Source organism: Hemibagrus wyckioides, linkage group LG14 (genome assembly GCF_019097595.1).
Source record: "Hemibagrus wyckioides isolate EC202008001 linkage group LG14, SWU_Hwy_1.0, whole genome shotgun sequence".
In the NCBI taxonomy this organism is placed as follows: domain Eukaryota; kingdom Metazoa; phylum Chordata; class Actinopteri; order Siluriformes; family Bagridae; genus Hemibagrus; species Hemibagrus wyckioides.
In genome coordinates this window covers 7,085,169-7,107,294 of record NC_080723.1, presented here as the reverse complement: position 1 = coordinate 7,107,294, position 22,126 = coordinate 7,085,169, and the positions used below count along the sequence as shown (strand labels likewise).

At 36.4% G+C, this 22,126-nt stretch overlaps 2 protein-coding genes across 5 annotated transcripts in view; both read left to right on the top strand.

Moving 5' to 3' along the window:
* Nucleotides 1-16,855, top strand: part of muc2.1 (mucin 2.1) — a 30,994-nt gene extending 14,139 nt beyond the window's left edge. Inside the window, exons 28-47 of one of the 2 annotated variants that reach the window (XM_058408580.1) lie at nucleotides 500-1,963; nucleotides 3,044-7,717; nucleotides 7,886-8,049; nucleotides 8,763-8,937; nucleotides 9,182-9,429; nucleotides 9,523-9,706; nucleotides 10,012-10,213; nucleotides 10,538-10,713; nucleotides 10,929-10,998; nucleotides 11,309-11,409; nucleotides 12,087-12,118; nucleotides 12,524-12,704; nucleotides 12,944-13,048; nucleotides 13,143-13,183; nucleotides 13,311-13,433; nucleotides 14,390-14,488; nucleotides 14,790-14,918; nucleotides 15,257-15,296; nucleotides 15,481-15,604; nucleotides 16,308-16,855. In XM_058408580.1, the coding sequence (XP_058264563.1) occupies nucleotides 500-1,963; nucleotides 3,044-7,717; nucleotides 7,886-8,049; nucleotides 8,763-8,937; nucleotides 9,182-9,429; nucleotides 9,523-9,706; nucleotides 10,012-10,213; nucleotides 10,538-10,713; nucleotides 10,929-10,998; nucleotides 11,309-11,409; nucleotides 12,087-12,118; nucleotides 12,524-12,704; nucleotides 12,944-13,048; nucleotides 13,143-13,183; nucleotides 13,311-13,433; nucleotides 14,390-14,488; nucleotides 14,790-14,918; nucleotides 15,257-15,296; nucleotides 15,481-15,604; nucleotides 16,308-16,527 (8,552 nt within the window). In that variant the 3' untranslated portion in view covers nucleotides 16,528-16,855. Of the gene's footprint in view, nucleotides 1-499; nucleotides 7,718-7,885; nucleotides 8,050-8,762; nucleotides 8,938-9,181; nucleotides 9,430-9,522; nucleotides 9,707-10,011; nucleotides 10,214-10,537; nucleotides 10,714-10,928; nucleotides 10,999-11,308; nucleotides 11,410-12,086; nucleotides 12,119-12,523; nucleotides 12,705-12,943; nucleotides 13,049-13,142; nucleotides 13,184-13,310; nucleotides 13,434-14,389; nucleotides 14,489-14,789; nucleotides 14,919-15,256; nucleotides 15,297-15,480; nucleotides 15,605-16,307 lie in introns of both variants that reach the window. The other variant, XM_058408579.1, reaches the window with a different exon arrangement.
* Nucleotides 16,856-16,989: 134 nt separating this feature from the next.
* LOC131365014 (mucin-2-like) overlaps nucleotides 16,990-22,126 on the top strand; it is a 40,284-nt gene continuing 35,147 nt past the window's right edge. The window contains exons 1-7 of one of the 3 annotated variants that reach the window (XM_058408576.1): nucleotides 16,990-18,620; nucleotides 19,259-19,285; nucleotides 19,601-19,645; nucleotides 19,733-19,988; nucleotides 20,147-20,261; nucleotides 20,975-21,062; nucleotides 21,738-21,844. In XM_058408576.1, the coding sequence (XP_058264559.1) occupies nucleotides 18,539-18,620; nucleotides 19,259-19,285; nucleotides 19,601-19,645; nucleotides 19,733-19,988; nucleotides 20,147-20,261; nucleotides 20,975-21,062; nucleotides 21,738-21,844 (720 nt within the window). In that variant the 5' untranslated portion in view covers nucleotides 16,990-18,538. The remainder of the gene's footprint in view (nucleotides 18,621-19,258; nucleotides 19,286-19,600; nucleotides 19,646-19,732; nucleotides 19,989-20,146; nucleotides 20,262-20,974; nucleotides 21,063-21,737; nucleotides 21,845-22,126) is intronic. The other 2 variants (XM_058408577.1, XM_058408578.1) reach the window with 2 other exon arrangements.

Here is a 22,126-nt window from a genome sequence, read left to right as displayed (position 1 = left end):
CTGTTAGTCATCTAGTGACAGAATGTAGTGGGAGTCATGATTGCTCAAGGGTCAGGGGTCAAATTTATGTCCTTCTGATCAGTAGCACAGAGCCTTATACACTGAGCCACGACTGCCTCCTGAGTCATCACTGCCTAATTTATGCTACTTTCAGCCTCTTATGACTAGCATAATAAATAAATGAGTCAAACCAGCATCTAACAGTTAACTTTAGATATTCTTAGATGTTCTTGGGTTTTGTTAAGTTCATTATTGACTTTAATTTCAATTTTGTTCTGACACTTGTCTCACTCTTGTGCAGTGTGAGCTGTGTAGCTAAATGCATGTGCCAAGATTGTGAAGAATTTGTAGAAATGCTACACAAAACAGTCTCTGTGCACCAAAGAAGATAGAACACATAGTTAATACATTTTTTATGGATTGAAAAATTGAATTATTTGATTAAATTCACTCATATCATCAATGCTAATACTTAATAAATGCACATTGTCTTTTAAAGGGTGCTGCTTTTACAATGGAAAAGAATATAATGACACTGATGTCATATACAATGTAACAGACAACATGGGAACATGCTACTATGCTATATGCATAAATAACACTGTCAGCAATAGCAGCTATCCCTGCCAAGTAGGCACCACACAACCACCAACAACAGAAACATCAGCAGTAACAACAACAACACCTGAACCAAAACCAACAACTACTCCAGTAGTTACAACTGAATCAACAACATCACAGGAAACAACAACAAGTGTATCAACTACAACAGGCAGTACTACAACACCATGCATTATATGTGACTGGACTGACTGGATCAATATATATAACCCATCAAATGGGGGAGATGATTTAGAAACATATGAAAATATCAAGAACAATGGAACTAAGATATGTGAAAAACCAGAAATCATCCAGTGCAGGAGTGCACAAAAACCTGATGTGTCTCTTGAAGACATTATAATAGGTACAGGCCAGGTTGTGGAGTGCAATGTTTCATTTGGTTTAGTGTGCGAAAAGAGGAAACAGACAGCACGCCCATACAAATGTTTGGATTATGAAATTAAGGTATTCTGTTGTAGAGAATGTGATTCTACCACAACCACTACTCCAGTGATTACCACAACATCCCAGCATACAATAACAACAACTGAATCCCCTGTACCAAGTACAACAACCAAAGGTAGTACAACCCTTAAAACGGGGCCAACGTCTACAACTGAAAAAACTACCAAGCCAACAATGACTCCAGTGGTTCCAACTAAATCAACCACATCTCAGCAGACAGAAACAACGCCACCACCTACGGTATCATCTATAACACCTGAAACTGAGACAACATCTACAACTGGAAAAACTACCACACCAACAATGACTCCAGTAGTTCCAACTGAATCAACCACATCTCAGCAGACAGAAACAACAACACAATTTATTTTTTCAACTACAACACCTGAAGGCAGTACAACACTTAAAACTGAGCTAACATCATCTTCTGGAACAACAACAAAACCAACAACTACTACAGTGGTGACAACAACTACAACTCCTGTACCAAGTACAGAAACTGAAGGTAGTACAACCCTTAAAACGGGGCCAACGTCTACAACTGAAAAAACTACCAAACCAACAATGACTCCAGTAGTTCCAACTGAAACAACCACATCTCAGCAGACAAAAACAACACCACCACCTACGGTATCATCTACAACACCTGAAGCTGAGCCAACATCTACAACTGGAAAAACTACCAAACCAACAATGACTCCAGTAGTTCCAACTGAATCAACCACATCTCAGCAGACAGAAACAACAACACAATTTATTTTTTCAACTACAACACCTGAAGGCAGTACAACACTTAAAACTGAGCTAACATCATCTTCTGGAACAACAACAAAACCAACAACTACTACAGTGGTGACAACAACTACAACTCCTGTACCAAGTACAGAAACTGAAGGTAGTACAACCCTTAAAACGGGGCCAACATCTACAACTGAAAAAACTACCAAGTCAACAATGACTCCAGTAGTTCCAACTAAATCAACCACATCTCAGCAGACAGAAACAACGCCACCACCTATGGTATCATCTACAACACCTAAAACTGAGCCAACGCCTACAACTGAAAAAACTACCAAACCAACAGCTACTACAGTGGTGACAACAACATCTCATCAAACAGTCACAACAACTGAGCTAACAAAAGAAACAGATTTAACAGTTGTGACAGGGGCAACCACCAAACAAACTCAACCAACAGGTTCTCAAGTTATTTTAACAACCACACCTGAAACTGAGCCAACATCTACAACTGGAAAAACTACCAAACTAACAACTACTCCAGTAACTACAACTGAATCAACCACATCTCAACAGACAGAAACAACAACACCATTTATTTTTTCAACTACAACACCTGAAGGCAGTACAACACTTAACACTGAGCCAACATCTTCCTCTGGAACAACAACGAAAACAACAACTACTACAGTGGTGACAACAACTACAACTCCTGTACCAAGTACATCAACTGAAGGTAGTACAACCATTAAAACAGTTACAACTGAATCAACAACATCACAGGAAACAGCAACAAGTGTATCAACTACAACAGGCAGTACTACAATCAGTGAAACTACACCATGCATTATATGTGACTGGACTGACTGGATCAATATATATAACCCATCAAATGGGGGAGATGATTTAGAAACATATGAAAATATCAAGAACAATGGAACTAAGATATGTGAAAAACCAGAAATCATCCAGTGCAGGAGTGCACAAAAACCTGATGTGTCTCTGGAAGACATTATAATAGGTACAGGTCAGGTTGTGGAGTGCAATGTTTCATTTGGTTTAGTGTGCGAAAAGAGGAAACAGACAGAACGCCCATACAAATGTTTGGATTATGAAATTAAGGTATTCTGTTGTAGAGAATGTGATTCTACCACAACCACTACTCCAGTGATTACCACAACATCCCAGCATACAATAACAACAACTGAATCCCCTGTACCAAGTACAACAACCAAAGGTAGTACAACCCTTAAAACGGGGCCAACGTCTACAACTGAAAAAACCACCAAACCAACAATGACTCCAGTAGTTCCAACTGAAACAACCACATCTCAGCAGACAAAAACAACACCACCACCTACGGTATCATCTACAACACCTGAAGCTGAGCCAACATCTACAACTGGAAAAACTACCAAACCAACAATGACTCCAGTAGTTCCAACTGAATCAACCACATCTCAGCAGACAGGAACAACAACACCATTTATTTTTTCAACTACAACACCTGAAGGCAGTACAACACTTAAAACTGAGCCAACATCATCTTCTGGAACAACAACAAAACCAACAACTACTACAGTGGTGACAACAACTACAACTCCTGTACCAAGTACAGAAACTGAAGGTAGTACAACCCTTAAAACGGGGCCAACGTCTACAACTGAAAAAACTACCAAACCAACAATGACTCCAGTAGTTCCAACTGAAACAACCACATCTCAGCAGACAAAAACAACACCACCACCTACAGTATCATCTACAACACCTGAAGCTGAGCCAACATCTACAACTGGAAAAACTACCAAACCAACAATGACTCCAGTAGTTCCAACTGAATCAACCACATCTCAGCAGACAGAAACAACAACACAATTTATTTTTTCAACTACAACACCTGAAGGCAGTACAACACTTAAAACTGAGCTAACATCATCTTCTGGAACAACAACAAAACCAACAACTACTACAGTGGTGACAACAACTACAACTCCTGTACCAAGTACAGAAACTGAAGGTAGTACAACCCTTAAAACGGGGCCAACATCTACAACTGAAAAAACTACCAAGTCAACAATGACTCCAGTAGTTCCAACTAAATCAACCACATCTCAGCAGACAGAAACAACGCCACCACCTATGGTATCATCTACAACACCTAAAACTGAGCCAACGCCTACAACTGAAAAAACTACCAAACCAACAGCTACTACAGTGGTGACAACAACATCTCATCAAACAGTCACAACAACTGAGCTAACAAAAGAAACAGATTTAACAGTTGTGACAGGGGCAACCACCAAACAAACTCAACCAACAGGTTCTCAAGTTATTTTAACAACCACACCTGAAACTGAGCCAACATCTACAACTGGAAAAACTACCAAACTAACAACTACTCCAGTAACTACAACTGAATCAACCACATCTCAACAGACAGAAACAACAACACCATTTATTTTTTCAACTACAACACCTGAAGGCAGTACAACACTTAACACTGAGCCAACATCTTCCTCTGGAACAACAACGAAAACAACAACTACTACAGTGGTGACAACAACTACAACTCCTGTACCAAGTACATCAACTGAAGGTAGTACAACCATTAAAACAGTTACAACTGAATCAACAACATCACAGGAAACAGCAACAAGTGTATCAACTACAACAGGCAGTACTACAATCAGTGAAACTACACCATGCATTATATGTGACTGGACTGACTGGATCAATATATATAACCCATCAAATGGGGGAGATGATTTAGAAACATATGAAAATATCAAGAACAATGGAACTAAGATATGTGAAAAACCAGAAATCATCCAGTGCAGGAGTGCACAAAAACCTGATGTGTCTCTGGAAGACATTATAATAGGTACAGGTCAGGTTGTGGAGTGCAATGTTTCATTTGGCTTAGTGTGCGAAAAGAGGAAACAGACAGCACGCCCATACAAATGTTTGGATTATGAAATTAAGGTATTCTGTTGTAGAGAATGTGATTCTACCACAACCACTACTCCAGTGATTACCACAACATCCCAGCATACAATAACAACAACTGAATCCCCTGTACCAAGTACAACAACCAAAGGTAGTACAACCCTTAAAACGGGGCCAACGTCTACAACTGAAAAAACCACCAAACCAACAATGACTCCAGTAGTTCCAACTGAAACAACCACATCTCAGCAGACAAAAACAACACCACCACCTATGGTATCATCTACAACACCTGAAGCTGAGCCAACATCTACAACTGGAAAAACTACCAAACCAACAATGACTCCAGTAGTTCCAACTGAATCAACCACATCTCAGCAGACAGGAACAACAACACCATTTATTTTTTCAACTACAACACCTGAAGGCAGTACAACACTTAAAACTGAGCCAACATCATCTTCTGGAACAACAACAAAACCAACAACTACTACAGTGGTGACAACAACTACAACTCCTGTACCAAGTACAGAAACTGAAGGTAGTACAACCCTTAAAACGGGGCCAACGTCTACAACTGAAAAAACTACCAAACCAACAATGACTCCAGTAGTTCCAACTGAAACAACCACATCTCTGCAGACAAAAACAACACCACCACCTACGGTATCATCTACAACACCTGAAGCTGAGCCAACATCTACAACTGGAAAAACTACCAAACCAACAATGACTCCAGTAGTTCCAACTGAATCAACCACATCTCAGCAGACAGAAACAACAACACCATTTATTTTTTCAACTACAACACCTGAAGGCAGTACAACACTTAAAACTGAGCCAACATCATCTTCTGGAACAACAACAAAACCAACAACTACTACAGTGGTGACAACAACTACAACTCCTGTACCAAGTACAGAAACTGAAGGTAGTACAACCCTTAAAACGGGGCCAACGTCTACAACTGAAAAAACTACCAAACCAACAATGACTCCAGTAGTTCCAACTGAAACAACCACATCTCTGCAGACAAAAACAACACCACCACCTACGGTATCATCTACAACACCTGAAGCTGAGCCAACATCTACAACTGGAAAAACTACCAAACCAACAATGACTCCAGTAGTTCCAACTGAATCAACCACATCTCAGCAGACAGAAACAACAACACCATTTATTTTTTCAACTACAACACCTGAAGGCAGTACAACACTTAAAACTGAGCCAACATCATCTTCTGGAACAACAACAAAACCAACAACTACTACAGTGGTGACAACAACTACAACTCCTGTACCAAGTACAGAAACTGAAGGTAGTACAACCCTTAAAACGGGGCCAACGTCTACAACTGAAAAAACTACCAAACCAACAATGACTCCAGTAGTTCCAACTGAAACAACCACATCTCAGCAGACAAAAACAACACCACCACCTACAGTATCATCTACAACACCTGAAGCTGAGCCAACATCTACAACTGGAAAAACTACCAAACCAACAATGACTCCAGTAGTTCCAACTGAATCAACCACATCTCAGCAGACAGAAACAACAACACCATTTATTTTTTCAACTACAACACCTGAAGGCAGTACAACACTTAAAACTGAGCCAACATCATCTTCTGGAACAACAACAAAACCAACAACTACTACAGTGGTGACAACAACTACAACTCCTGTACCAAGTACAGAAACTGAAGGTAGTACAACCCTTAAAACGGGGCCAACGTCTACAACTGAAAAAACTACCAAACCAACAATGACTCCAGTAGTTCCAACTGAAACAACCACATCTCAGCAGACAAAAACAACACCACCACCTACAGTATCATCTACAACACCTGAAGCTGAGCCAACATCTACAACTGGAAAACCTACCAAACCAACAACTACTACAGTGGTGACAACATCTCATCAAACAGTATCAACAACAACTGAGCTAACAAAAGAAACAGCTGTGATAGGGCCAACCACCAAACAAACTCAACCAACAGGCCCTCAAGTTATTGTAACAACCACATCTGAAACAGAGCCAACATCTACAACTGGCAAATATACCAAACCAACAAATACTCCACTAACTACAACTGAATCAACATCACAACAAACAGTAACAACTCCATATCCTGTACCAACTACAACAGCTGAAAGCAGTACAACACCTGAAACTGAGCTAACATCTACAACTGGAAGAACTACCAAACCAACAATGACTCCAGTAGTTCCAACCACATCTCATCAGACAGAAACAACACCACCATTTATTGTTTCAACTACAACCCCTGAAGGAAGTACAACACTTAAAACTGAGCCAACATCTTCTTCTGGAACAACAACAAAACCAACAACTACTATAGTGGTGATAACAACTACAACTCCTGTACCAAGTACAACAACTGAAGGTAGTACAACCCTTAAAACGGAGCCAACATCTACAACTGAAAAAACTGCCAAACCAACAATGACTCCAGTAGTTCCAACTAAATCAACGACATCTCAGCAGACAGAAACAGCAACAACACCTATGGTATCAACACCTGAAACTGAGCCAACAGCTACAACTAAAACTCAGACAACAACTACAACAGAAAAAACTACCAAACCAACCACTACTCCAGTAACTACAACTGAATCAACATCACAACAAACAGTAACAATAACGCCACATCCTGTACCCACTACAACAGCTGAAAGCAGTATAACATCTGAAACTGAGCCAACATCTACAACTGGAAAAACTACCAAACCAACAACTACTCCAGTAGTTACAATTCAATCAACAACATCTCAGCAAACTGTAACCACAACAACTTTTGTATCAAGCACAAAATCTGAAAGAAGTACACCTGAAACTCAGACAACTACAACTGGAAAGACTACCAAACCAACCACTACTCCAGTAGCTTCAACAACAGAGTGTTTCTGCATAATAAATGGAAAGCATTATAAACCAGGTTAGATTATAGTACATATTTATACAGTTTAGGAGCTTATGAAATAACACATCGCTTGTAATGTAAAGCAATATTTGTATTAAATATATTTTTTCTTTTCTTTTTCGAATGAGCCTTACATGACATTATTTCATGGCATTTACCTCCATTTCTTTATCACTTTACTAGGAGAACCAATACTTGAAGATAAAGACATTGGCTCGAGTGTATGTTTGACCATGATCTGTTCTGATAGTTGTGTAATATATAACACAACAAGACCATGCCCACCAACACCAACACCAACACCAACACTACCAACAGAGAAAAACTGCACAGACTGGGGAGTAAAAGTAAGTATCACACACAAATAATTCTCTGGAGAATAAAATCTTGTCAAATCATATTGATGGGATACCTTTGCTTTTCTCCTTGAATGTTTTTAATTAGAATAGCTTTTTTTAGACTTGCCAGACATTTCATTAACAGGTAAATGTTAGACTTGTTTGTGTCTTTAACCAATTCTGATGGCACTGGATATGCATTGGGAAAAGATCCCAAAGGTTGTAAAACAATTTATTACAGAAATTATAGCAATTGTTGAAATGCATGCCTCCTGGTGGTCCAGCGGCAGGATCCTGTGATCTCATTGCTGCAGCCCGGGTTTGATTCCTGGACAGTTAGCTCTCAGTGCTGGTCCCATGCCCGGATAAAATGGGAGGGTTGCGTCAGGAAGGTCATCTGGCGTAATACCTGTGCCAGATCAAAACATGCGGACCAAATGATCCGCTGTTGCAACCCCAAACAGGGAGCAGCCGAAAAAACAACAACAACAACATACCAGATTGTAGAAATGCATTTTTAGATCATTTGATTTTACAACGGTCTGAATGATAGAACTTGAAATGATTAATTTTGTATGTTTTGTAGGCTAAATTAAAATTCATTAACTGAACTGAAAATGACAATTGCATGTATAATATTCTGTGAATATTTACATGTGACTGTAACAAAACTAATATGTTGTATATGATGCATTAAAATGTGCTATTTTTTCTGGTGATAGGAAAATATCACATTTGAGATCTGTAACTGCACAATGGCCAGGTGCATTGAAAACAATATTATTGAGATCATCCCATATGAATGTCCACCTCTTCAAAATATCACCTGTTCAAATCGCAAACCACCTGTTCTGGTGCCAGATGAAAATTACTGCTGTGAACAACGTGCTTGTGACTGTGAGTGAAAGGCATACTCCTATTTAAATAGCATAATGAATAACAAATGAATAATATATACATAATATTAATTAAATAATTAGAATTGGTTCGTACATTTTGCGTCCAAATTTTGGTCATGTAAATGTTGACCCATTTTGTCCAATAAAAAAAGAAGGATTATTTAAAGTAAAAATACAGTTTTCAATAAAAATTAAATATACTGCAAGAAATAAAAACAATAAAATAATTTTCTCTGTTTCAGGCTTTTGTGAAGGCTGGGGTGATCCTCACTACAAAACATTTGATGGACGGTTCTATAGTCATCAAGGAGAATGCACATATGTTTTAATGCAGGAAATCAGTCCTAAACATCACTTGAAAATTTACATTGATAACGTCAATTGTGACCCCCGAGAATCTGTGTCATGCCCAAGATCTATCATTGTGTCCTACAACAATCTAGTGGTCACACTGAAAAACCACAACCTTATAGGGGCTGCCAAGCTGGAGGTGAGGTTTAACATCAGAACATCTACACAAAGGTTTATGCTAAGCCAGTAAGTGCTTAATTGTGGTTAATCTGTCCTACCTTTATCAACACAGGCTTTATTGGGGAAATCTACTATGAAATTACCATTTCAACAAAATGGCCTGAGGGTGCTGAGCTCAGTGTTGAACTTAATCCTGGAGATTCCAAAACTGAATGTTGTGGTCATGTTTGGAGTCACCGGTTTCAGTGTAAACTTGCCATTTCAGTATTTTGGGAACAACACTCAAGGACACTGTGGTATGGAATAATAAGTGCGAGTATTTTACAATAAAACAAAATGTAACTTTAAAATTTTTTTATTAAGTCCATAGTCATAGTGTGTTGTGGAATTAAGTGGAACACACTGTAAGACCATTAGGGATAAATAAAGGATTCAAGTGAATTAAGCATATACCAAGAGATATACACTTATAGTAAGCTTGCCATTAAAAGACATTCATAGTTATTTTATTTTACTGTTAAATTTCATATCAAATTATGACATAATGTTATAATACATGCAAATTTGCAAAATTCAAATCTTTTACTTTTAATTCCCTTAGGTACATGCAACAACAACATGGATGATGACTGCATGCTACCAGGGGGGACATTTGTAGATAACTGTGCAGCAATGGCAAACTATTGGCAAGCTAAAGACCTGAACAACCCCGAATGCAAACCACCACCAGTGGAGCCAGAAACAGCTGCGCCCACAAAAACTCCTTGTCCGATCAACACAGTGTGTGAGCTTCTAAAGAGCGAGTGAGTATTATATCCATTAGCCTCTTTGCTAATGGGTTTTTAAAGATTTTTAAACTTTTTAAAAAAATGAACAGATTTTTTTCTTTGTAAACTAAGATTCAATTGTAAGATTAATTAAAAGGTACAGAGGCAAAAATTATGTAATTTCTGAAACGTTTTGTTTGCACTGATACCTGCATTGTTATCTGTTTGCATCTTACCACAAGAGTCTGATACTTGGCACTGGACTAATGTGGACTGATTATCAATTGATATCATATTGCTCATTTTGCTTTTCACATAACATATGCAACAACTATGTAAATCTTTCTCACTATTTTCCAGTTTGTTTAAGGAGTGTCATCGCCTTGTGTCCCCTGAAAACTACTTTGCAGGCTGCCAGTTTGACAGTTGTCATACGAGCAACCCAGCTGTGGTCTGTACCAGTGTTCAGACCTATGCATCACATTGCTCTCAGGCTGGTATCTGCATAAACTGGAGGGACCACACTAATCTATGCAGTAAGCCACCTAACAATATGCAGCAGCCCATTTTATGGAGATGCATGATCCCATTCTCATGAGAATGTAATTACATAAAACAAAAAGCATGTGAAACAACATGCAAGTATAAGCTTTGTATTAAGTGTGAAATGGTGACGTATGGATGCTCTCAGATTAGTTTGAGCTGTGTATCCATGATGAAATTATATGTATGTTGTATGTTATTTCCCCAGCTGCCGAATGTCCAGCAGATAAAGTGTACCAACCTTGTGGACCTGCTGATCCTCCAACCTGCAAAGACAAGTGCATATTTATATCTATTTAATTTCTTATAACTAAACTTTATCTAAACTATACTAAAATATACCTGTATAATTTATCTAATCTTCTCTGAAGTGGTTGTGTATGAGTTATAATTGGTGGTATATGATAATGCAGCTAGTTTGATTGATGTAAAAATTATAAGAAGTGAAATGGAAGGTGGATGATATGCAAATTAATTCCAGAAAACTGCATTTATATTCCTTATGCCAATGAGCAGACATTTATTCGGATGTATTCAGATAAGGATGGAATTTCTTAAGGCTTAATATCTTATTGTTTTTATTATAAGGCCTGAAGACCATTTCCTTAACATGACCACTGAGGGTTGTTTCTGTCCTGATGGCATGAAGCTCTTCAGTAAGGAGTCAGGAGTGTGTGTTGACAAGTGTGGTAAGTGATTAGCTTGTCTCTATAACCTGATCACATAAGTATACAGTCACCTCAAGAAAGACAGACCATTTTAATTAGAACATAAAGTGACATGTGGATACCCTTTTCCAGAGCCCAGAGTTTCACTAGGATTAATTAAATTGTTTGAAAATCAATTTAAACACCAAGTCTAATCTTCCTGGCAGAGGCCACAAGGTTTCGAGCTGAAATATCCTGCTAGCTGAATTTCTGATTCCATAATGCTTTATCAAAGCCAAAACACAAAACAGCCCCAAGGCATGACTGTTCTATCACTGTATTGCCCGGTAGGAAAGGCTTTATTTGTACAACTGAAATAATCATGTCCACTGGTTAAACAACACAATAATAATCTCCAGACACATCATGGTTTCTAAATGTCGCTTTTAAGGACAAAACAAATTGTAGCATCAAACAAAACACAATTGTAGAATCTAACTGTAAATATGTGTCCAGTAGATAGTCTGTGGTGACTTGATAAAATAATTTTGAACCTGTGCCATGCATAATTGGTTCAGAGGCAGGGACTGTTTGTCCATCATTAATATAAATGTAATGAATTTCTACTACTACTACTACTACTACTATTACTAATAATAATAATGCTGTACACTATAGTAATAACTGCCTTAATGTTTGATGTATCTTTGTCTTTGTAGGATGCCTGGACCCCTCTGGTCAAGGACGAGAGGTAATTTCAGGTTCTTCTTGCATTTTAAATTTGCAAAGCAAATTTTGTAATTTTTTGCAAAAAATTATTTAAAAATTAAAAAATAATTATTAAAATAAAATAAAATAAAAATAAAATTTTTAAAATAAAAATTATTTGCAATTCCAACAGTTTTGAATTCTGTAACACTGATTGATACCTATCATATAATCATTAACTGGCCTGTTGGTATTTTTGGTTAGCCCAGATCATTAGCCCACAAAGGCATGAAGGCTATGATAAAAAGAATTAATAGAATTAATACAGTATATATGGGTAATTCTGCCTAGATGAATGGGTGATTGTGACAAGATACAGATATGTATTATGTAGCAGTTCTGTAGAATCAAATAATACTGTGACATTGTCTCTGAATTTAAATGGTAGTTTGGAGAAGAGTTCCAGTATGGTTGCCAGGACTGTGTCTGTGATGAGGGATCAGTATCCATCATCTGCAAACCAAAGCAGTGTTCAAACAACAGCAACCAACTGACTTGCAGCGATCCAGGATTTATTGTGGTCAATGTGACAGATCCGTTGGATGCCTGTTGCACTATACATACCTGCAGTAAGATAGCATTATTGTTTTTTTTTAGTTGCTTAGTGTTTGCTTGTGATTCTTCTATTGTATTAAGGTTCTTTCTACTAAATACAAAATCCTTAAATGGTTTAGAGATTTATGTAGTGTTTGGATGTAGACATGTTTCTGTTGAATTCTTCTGCTGTCATTCAATGAAATCAGCAAATCGGTTAGGTGTAAATATATATGTTTTACATGACTCCATGACTTTCTGGCACTTATTTCAGGCTGTGAGAGCAGCACCTGCCCCAGTGTAAATGCCAAGTGTCCTATCGGCTACACTCCTGTATTCAAAGTGCCAGAAGGGAAATGCTGCCCTGAATACACATGCGGTATGAATAATGACAAATATGAATATTATCTTTCATCATAATGTCATATATGTTTTCTAATATTTGTTTACAATTACATGGTTTGTTCTCACAGAGCCGAAGAGTGTATGTGTCCATAAGAGACAGGAGTATGAGGTAACTGAGAAAGACATTTACAGCTTTGCTAAAATGTCACACGCAAGATATGTGTTGCAGGTTTTGTAGCTATAACAACCATGTCCTTTATAAATCATTACATATAACATATAACTCTCCATTCCAGCCTGGTACTTCAATCCCCGTCATCGATTGCCAGGAGTGCCACTGCACCTGGGATGTGGATCCGAATACACAATTGTATAAGGTCCAGTGTGGAATGGTGACTTGCAATGAGAAGTGTGAACCAGTGAGTTTTGGTTAACTTTCTCCCACAGTCTATATAACACTTTGAACAAATGTGTTACTTTGCTGATAAACTGTGTACATGCTATAAGGGCAATTAGCTGCAAAACTATATCTTTTTTGTGGGGGGATTATATATCTTTTTATGGGAATGCCTCTGCAATTAAAGGAGTATGAATATACATTGAGATATGTGAGGCAATGCTAATTCAGGGGTTAATGCTCAGAAATAATAATAATCTTAAGTTTCTTCTAAAACCTTTAGCAAACCCCTGAGACATCCTTTGTGTCTTAACTTAACTGCCTTAACAATGGTGGCTCACATCGAATAAATGCCAGCATTAGTAAAAGCAGCTGTAGAATGAATAAATGTAAATGTTGTATTCCATCCCATACAGTATGGCCTATATTTTCATGATCAAGTCACATTAATTCTTGGTATTACAATTAACACAAAGAGCAGCAAATTACATATATCACCTAAAACTCAAATACACATTGTGTCTTTTCATGCAGTTTCATGGGGTTCCCTCAAATGGGTGTGCATTCCACTGCAGTATATACATATGGGTTAATTTCTTATTTCTGTGTTGGCAAGAAATTTGGCAAGTGAACTATTTCTGTTAGACACATAATGATTCAATTAATTAATAATGTTCCATATGTAGTAACAGATCAGCTGATAGTAATTTCCTCATCAGAAATTCAGATAGAGCGCAAACTGATGTTTTTATCTTATAAGGAAAACATAGTGCTGATTAGTTGTAATTTGTTCATTTGTACTTTTTCTTTGCTATTTGCTATAGTTTTTCTATGCAATTTCCCAAGCTGTCTGGGTTGAAAAAAGGAATAAAAGTGAATGACAATTATTTTATATAATAATCCATCAGTACGAACATTGCATAAACAGGGTAACAGATCTAATGAATCTCTCTCTCTCTCTCTCTCTCTCTCTCTCAGGGATATAGCTATGTGGAATCAGACACTGATGAATGCTGTGGAAAATGTGTAAAGAGAAAATGTGTCCTTAACTACAATGGCACAGTACAGATATTGGAGGTAATGGCCATGGAACAATTGATTTATAGATAGAAAATAATATGGAATTCTTGGGAATTCTTAAGTGCATGTGTAGAATTTACTAAGGTTTTACTAGCTTTACTAGGTCTTAAACCATTCATTAAATAATTGTAATATTTTAAAATTTCTAAAGGGATGTTATTTTATATTTATTAAAAAACATACAGCTGTAAAGTAGTACTCTAAAATGAGTACATAAGTGACTTATAGGTTTTGCTCTTGTTGTGAAGTATTCTGTGAGATTTTATGTGCACTGGTGTGTGTGTGTGTGTGTGCGCAGAATGGGGCAGAATGGACTCCTTCAAATGATGCATGTGACAAATTCATCTGCACACTGACTGATGGAGAATATGTTACTACTAACTATAAGATCCAGTGCCCACCATTCAACATCAGCAATTGCCAGCCTGTAAGACACACACACACACACACAAACTACTAACTTTAAGTGCTGCACACGAACGAATTTCACAAATCATAAATGCTTAACAAAATACGAAAATGAAAGTATGTAACCTGTTCTGCAGTTATTTAAAGCTCATAACTTCAAAAATGTACATTTTTCCAAACATTTATTTTTTATTGCTTTTCTTCTGGGGTAGTAACAGTAAGGATAATTTACTATCTGTTATAGAAAATTGTTTTATCAGAATGCTGGTCATTGTTGGAATTTAAGTAGATATTTCTTTAATTGGGTTTACTGCCATATAAAAAGCACATATGTTCAGGGATGATCTTTTTCTGCAGGGTACTGTGCAACTTTCCGCTAATCGCTGCTGCCAAGTCTGTGAGTAACACTATACAATAATGTATTTGATTAATCTTGATGTATCTTTAAGAATCAGACACAACTACATTACAACCAACAACTATCAACTACAGTGGTTCAAGAAAATTATGGTATCTTCTCTCTCTCTCTCTCTCTCTCTCTCTCTCACTCTGTGTGTGTGTGTGTGTTTGTATGTTCTCAGGTGTGGATATGGACAGTGGATGTAAAGTACAGACCACTTTTGATTACATCACTCACAATAGCTGCCGGTCAAAGACCAGAGTGGAACAAACACACTGTCAGGGACATTGTAACAGCTACAGCAAGTGAGTACACACACACACACACACACACACACACACACAATATACATATAAACTTGTAATTATTATTATATTACTTTATTATTAATTATTAATTATATTTATATGTAAGGAATAACACACAAATGGCCGTACTATAAGATAATACTTCCAAAATGTATTACTTTTTTTTTTAATTCAGTGCAACTGTATTGTGTTATTCCAATTATACCACAGTCATTCGCAAATGATTTGCATTTTTTATTTATTATCAAACATCATGTTGCACTTTTTACAGTTTACAGTTACTTTCAGGATTGTATAATGTCCATTAGACCACTTAGTCCCTGTTATCTATTAAGTTACAGCAGCTGTAAACAGTCGTTCCCTCAGCATATTCCTTTCTTTTTTGAGAGTAAAATGCACCTAGTCATCTTACTAAGAAAGCACCAAGCATAAACTCCTCGATTCCTAAGACATTCCCATACTGGCAAACTTTCTAACACACAATGACTATTACAAAGTGCTCAGACCCTCGAATCCTAACAAAATAACTTCAGGCTATGTATGAGTTGTTGCTATAGAAACAATAATGCATTAAAATAAACCTAGTTACAGACAAAACTGCTGTGAAAGCCATGCAGGTATACACCTTCTAACCAAACAGAATTGATCATTCAGCCATGCTGTGTTATTTCATATCTATTTGTTTGTCTGTCTGTTCCAGGTACACTGAGTTAGGTGCTTCATCATGTAGCTGTTGTCAAGCGAGTCGCACCAGTAAGCGCCAAGTGAGTCTGGACTGTCTGAATGGAGAAATAATAAATCACACCTACTTCCATGTTGAGGCATGCAGCTGTGACCAGACTAAGTGTCTTGGAAAGTTCCAGAGCGTACACACTGACACAGAAGATCCTCGCCGCAGACGCAGCTTCAGACTCCCATAAGGATGCACCTTAACAGCAATATCACCTTAACATCACAGTCAGAAAGAGCTCCCTGTTATGCATTTTGTGTTTAGAAATTTTGAAAAGATTTCACATGCTTTATTATGATTATTTTCAAAGATGTCATTTATAGGATCGAATTGCTTTGCTTTTAATTCAGATATATATGTAGCTGTTTAAATAAAGTGCAGTTTAAAAGTCTTTGGTCATCAGTTGATGTAATCCAGTGCACACAAAGTAGACTTAAAGTAAACTATATGATTGTATGTGTGAGATGAGTTCCCTTTTTCAACTTTTTTTAAATGTTCACTGTGTGATAACTAACAAATATTAAACATAATATTATAGAGTTTAAGTCAATCATCCACCAGTAATGTGTATCATATACAGGTATTAATATATACATTAATAGCATTATTTTAATATATGTTATAAAATATATGATATATTATTTTAATATAAACTTCAGCTTCCTATACCACCATGAATTCACAAATATGTCTGCACAAATATCTCTTGCCACTTAACATTTAGTATTTAAGTGCAGGTAATGAGATTCAGATTTTCTCTAGTTTTCTCTCCCATCCCAAAAACATGGTGGCAGGCTGCATCATATTGCCCACAGGTGTAAGTGTGTGTGCATGTGAGTGTGTGTGTGTGTGTGTGTGTGCGTGTGTGTCAAAGTCAAAAGTCAAAGAAGCTTTATTGTCACTTCAACCATATATAGCTGATGCAGTACTCAGTGGAGTGAAACAACGTTCCTCCTAGACCAAAGGTGCTACACATAACAAAGTACAGTGACGCAGACAAACATAGAGCTAAACATAGAGATAAAAACTAAACTATACTTAAGGTGCAATCTTTAGTAAAAACTAGACATACAACAGAAGTGCACAGGATGACAAGACAAGACAGTGCAGACAAACAACATATAGACCGACTCTGTGCAAAAGAATAGTGTGTGTGTGTGTGTGTGTGTGTGTGTGTGCTTGTGTGCATGTGCGTGTATGTGTGTGTGTGTATGTGTGATCCTCTGGCTATATAACCTTGTCATGACAAAGTTTGTGGCAAGATTTAGAGAGCTTCCAGAAACCAACTGAGCGAGGGAATTGTTTGTCAGCTGATTTCTTTAGCTTTCTTCAGCTTGGGCTACAGCAAAAAAAAACAGACAAACAACTGAAGCTTTGCTGCTGTTGAGCTGGCACAGGCCTATTGGTTTTTCTCTCACTCCCATTCGAAGGCTTACTTCTCAGTGCGTTAATAAAAGCAGCACAAATAGGTATCGTATAGGTACATATTATTAATTATCTAAGTACACTCATCCACTATAGGTAATCCATAAGAATTACATATAGTATCTGTAAAGTAAGTTAAAGAAAAAAGAAAAGGGCCCATTACCTACAGGTGGTGGGATACTAACATTAATTTTATATTGTGTCTGTGAAGTGATTAGTAGTAGATTGAGCATGTTAGGCTCATTTATTCTAAACACAGCCACATCCCCAATTTTATCCAGGTTATTGCAACATTTTTATTTTTCCTATATTCCCTTTCATCTCATTTTATTTATTTATTTATTTTTATATATGTTGTATTTCACATTAAGGATGGGGGAAAGCTCTGACATGATTTCCTGGTTTCACAATGTTTTGTTTTTTTTTACATCACAAAATCTTGCCAATTTAAGGTGTGTAAACTTTTACGTCCACTGTAGATCAGTGCTCTTTCTTAGGAAACAAACTTGTACCTGTGTTAGTATAAGAAAGTGGTTGGTACACGTTCCTGTGTTAAGTGAAACATTTATCACTCACACACAATGTGACAAAAGTTTACTTAAACCATGTTTGATATCAAACACAAACTTCTATATGTTCAATATTTATTTTGATATAATGACTGAACAACTAATAGCAGTGTTAGCTAATGCTCCACCCTCATCAGCATTCGGCCAGTTCAGAATTGTGTATAAAAGCCATTTTCCTGTAGTAGTGGGACCAGTGGCCTCACATCCATGGGATGTACAAAGATGTCACAAATATGGCTATTGAGTTGGCTTTTAATACTAACTGGACTGCAGTCAACGCAACAATCAGGTTGGAGAGACTTTGTGGAATTTAGTGTGTTATATTTTATATTGTGTCTGATTGCTGTTAATATTACTAAGTCATGTTTAATAAATGGAAAAAATGAATTTTTACAAAGTACAATTTATTTAAGTAATTATGTCTGTTACTTAAAGGTTGTGATCAGCTTGTTGATGATATTCTTGATGATTCTTGTTGATATTCCTGTTGGGAATATTTATTTACATGTTACTGTGCACTATTCAATATAATTAACAGTAAATAGCTTAAAGATTACCCAAGGAATTTATTTAATTTTTTTAAGACACTTTTATTGTATATAAAATAAATGTACAAATTAAAGTATATGCTATTTTAACTAAAATATAGTGCTGGTGAAATATTTAACATATTGAATTACAGGTAAAATATCATAAGCAAAAAAGCATTTGTTGTTATTATAAATTTTGCTGTGTGCTATGAGCAGTGCTTCCTTTTTTATGGTTGAAAAGGACCTGATGTGTCTAGGAGCTAAGCAATAATTCTGTATATGTTATATTTCAGGGTAGATTATTTAGCATATATATTTCTGGTTTCTTTTGGTTTCTTTCAAAAATGTGATCATTTATCATTTCTTCTCCTGGCACCTTCAATGCCTCCTGGAATAGACATGATGGCAACAACAATGATACCAGGTATGCAGTTCAGTGTATGACATAAAACGATATTAATATACATTAGCTAAGTTTGATTCTATTCTTGATAGATTGGGTTTTTGTGTGGAAAAAAGAATTACAGGGAATGCAATTGAAAATGCACATCACCCTTTTTTAATCACATAACATAGAAGCATGTAATATAAAAGAAGATAAAGAGTAGCACATACTATAAGTGTGTAGTATAACATCTCAGGTCTGAATAATGATGTTGGTATGAACTTATCTCTGAATATGTCTCTTATTGAGGTCTCTTAATATATATATACAGTGTCCAAATCATCTGTTTTGCAGTGTTTTTGCAAACAAACATGGACATGATGACTAACAGTGCCATAAGTAAACATTTTCTGTATTTTTCCAAATTTACACTACTGATGATTGTCTAAAGTAATGCCAAACTTAACGCTAAGCAACTGTTCACAGGTTCTGCTCATAATAGACAGGTGTGCAGTACTTGGGGAAACTTCCACTACTCCACATTTGATGGTGAATTCTTCCAGTTGCCCTACGCCTGTAACTACATACTTACCACCATGTGCGACAGTACCCGGTCTGACTTCAACATCCAGATGAGGAGGGAATACATTGGTGGCGTCGCTGCAATTAGATCTTTTAACGTGAAGCTGGAAGGGACAGTAATTATGCTTCACGAAGGCAACATTACCATGGACAACGAAGTGTGAGTATTTTTGTCACTGCAAAGATATTATAAACAGGTTGTGTCTTTTGAGTGTATTTGCTGATAATTTTTTCAGTGTCATGTTCTCATGAATACTCAATTCAAAGCCATACCCTCCTTATGTGATGTTTAACATTTTCTTGAACATTTCTACACAGATTGACTATCCCAGGCTATTATAATGGAATTCGGGTTGAGAAAGTGACCAATTACATTAAAATCAGCTCCAAGCTAGGAGTGACAGTGTTTTGGGATGAAGACAACTCTCTCTCGGTACAGTTTGATTTTTATTTCAATTACAATATATGCAGGTCAGCAGTAAGACATTTTGTAACTGTTAATATAAAGTTAATATACTGATGATAGGTTAGATAGGATAGATGATAAGATTAATCCTCAACTGCCCAGATGTTTGCTTGCGTGATACAACATTTAACTTCACTTTGCCTGACTCTTTCAAAGATTACACCCAAACTCTGTTGGCACATGTAAAGTTTGTTTACACACAAATAGTGGAAGGAAAACATTAAACAGGATGTCACACTAAATGTCACACTCTAATCAAATAGAGAAGTCTTTTTTAATGAATTTTAATGGAAAAGATGGGAATAGAAAGATCAAACCTTATTAGACATCAATTTTTGTGAGTTTAATACAGAGTAATTAAACCAATTTCTGGATATTTTTGACAGCTTTATCCTGAGCTGACTTAACCTGCAAATGAATCTTGTGGAACGCTGGAATTCTATAATAATAATAATAATAATATTAATAATAAGCACATTATATTGTCACATATTATAAATATAAATGTTAAAATTATTATAATTTATTTTTATAATAAATTAGATTTTATTCAAATTATTATTATATTATTATAATAACTATACTAGTACTATAATCAAAAATTAGAACATAACTAGGTGATACAGTTCACACACTATAAATGTATCAGTTTTATGAGTCATCTTTGTCTATATCAACAGATTGAGCTCTCCAAAGACTATATGAATCAAACATGTGGACTCTGTGGGGACTTCAATGGCATCATGCAGAATGAGTTCATTGAAAATGGTGAGACAAATTTGTTATAAATTCCCAAAAGTCTAATCATAATAACTGTGCATAATTTCCATTTGTTTATGTTGAGAAGAACGCCAACATCATGGTGCCAAGCTCAGTTACTTACTTACTCACTCACTGACTGACTCACCCATATACTCACTCATACACTCAGTCACTGAATCACTCATACACACAGTGCCTGACACACACATACTGACTCACTAAATCACTCATAAACAAACTCCCTGACTCATTCACACACTGACTCACTCAATCACATACTTACTGCCTGACTCACTCGCATACTGACTCACTCACATATATACTCACTCGTACACTGTCTTCCTGACTCACTCACTGATTCACTCACATACTCACTGACTCACTCATTCATTCATATTCTCACTCACTCAATTACTTACAGTATATACACACTTGCTAACTTAAACATACACTGATTCTCTTACATACACTTTGATAAAGTCAATTATATTCTCATTCCCTGACTCACTCATTCATATCTAAAGAAGAAAGAAACGGTCTATCTAAAAGAAGAAACAGTGATGAACCCATTTCCTATCATATATACACACACATATATATATATAAAAAAAACACTCTGTAATTAAATTGTACAGTTTGTTGGTTTAACCCCGTTCATAAATTTTTTAATTCATTTTATAGGTCAACACTTACCTCCAGAAGAATTTGCCCTTAAATGGAAGATGGATGCACCCACTGAAACATGTCAGCAGAAGCAGGTCAATTCCCCGGAACTGTGCCAGGAACAGGTATAAACCATCAGCATGTTTTCTATTAATGTAGAGGTTAACATAGTATCAAATGTATTACTATTAGTCGTACTTTAACATTACTGATTTTGTTTGCCCTTTAGCATGTAAATATACATTTTTAAAACAATAATTTCAGCCTAAAATACAAGAGTAGTGTTGTTACACAGCCATAGGTTTTGGTCTTGTTTGTTACAATTTCTCTCATAAATCTCACAATTCTGGAGTAAGGTCCAAAGGAAATTAGAAATCATATTTGGTAATGCTAAGTACCCATGGTTC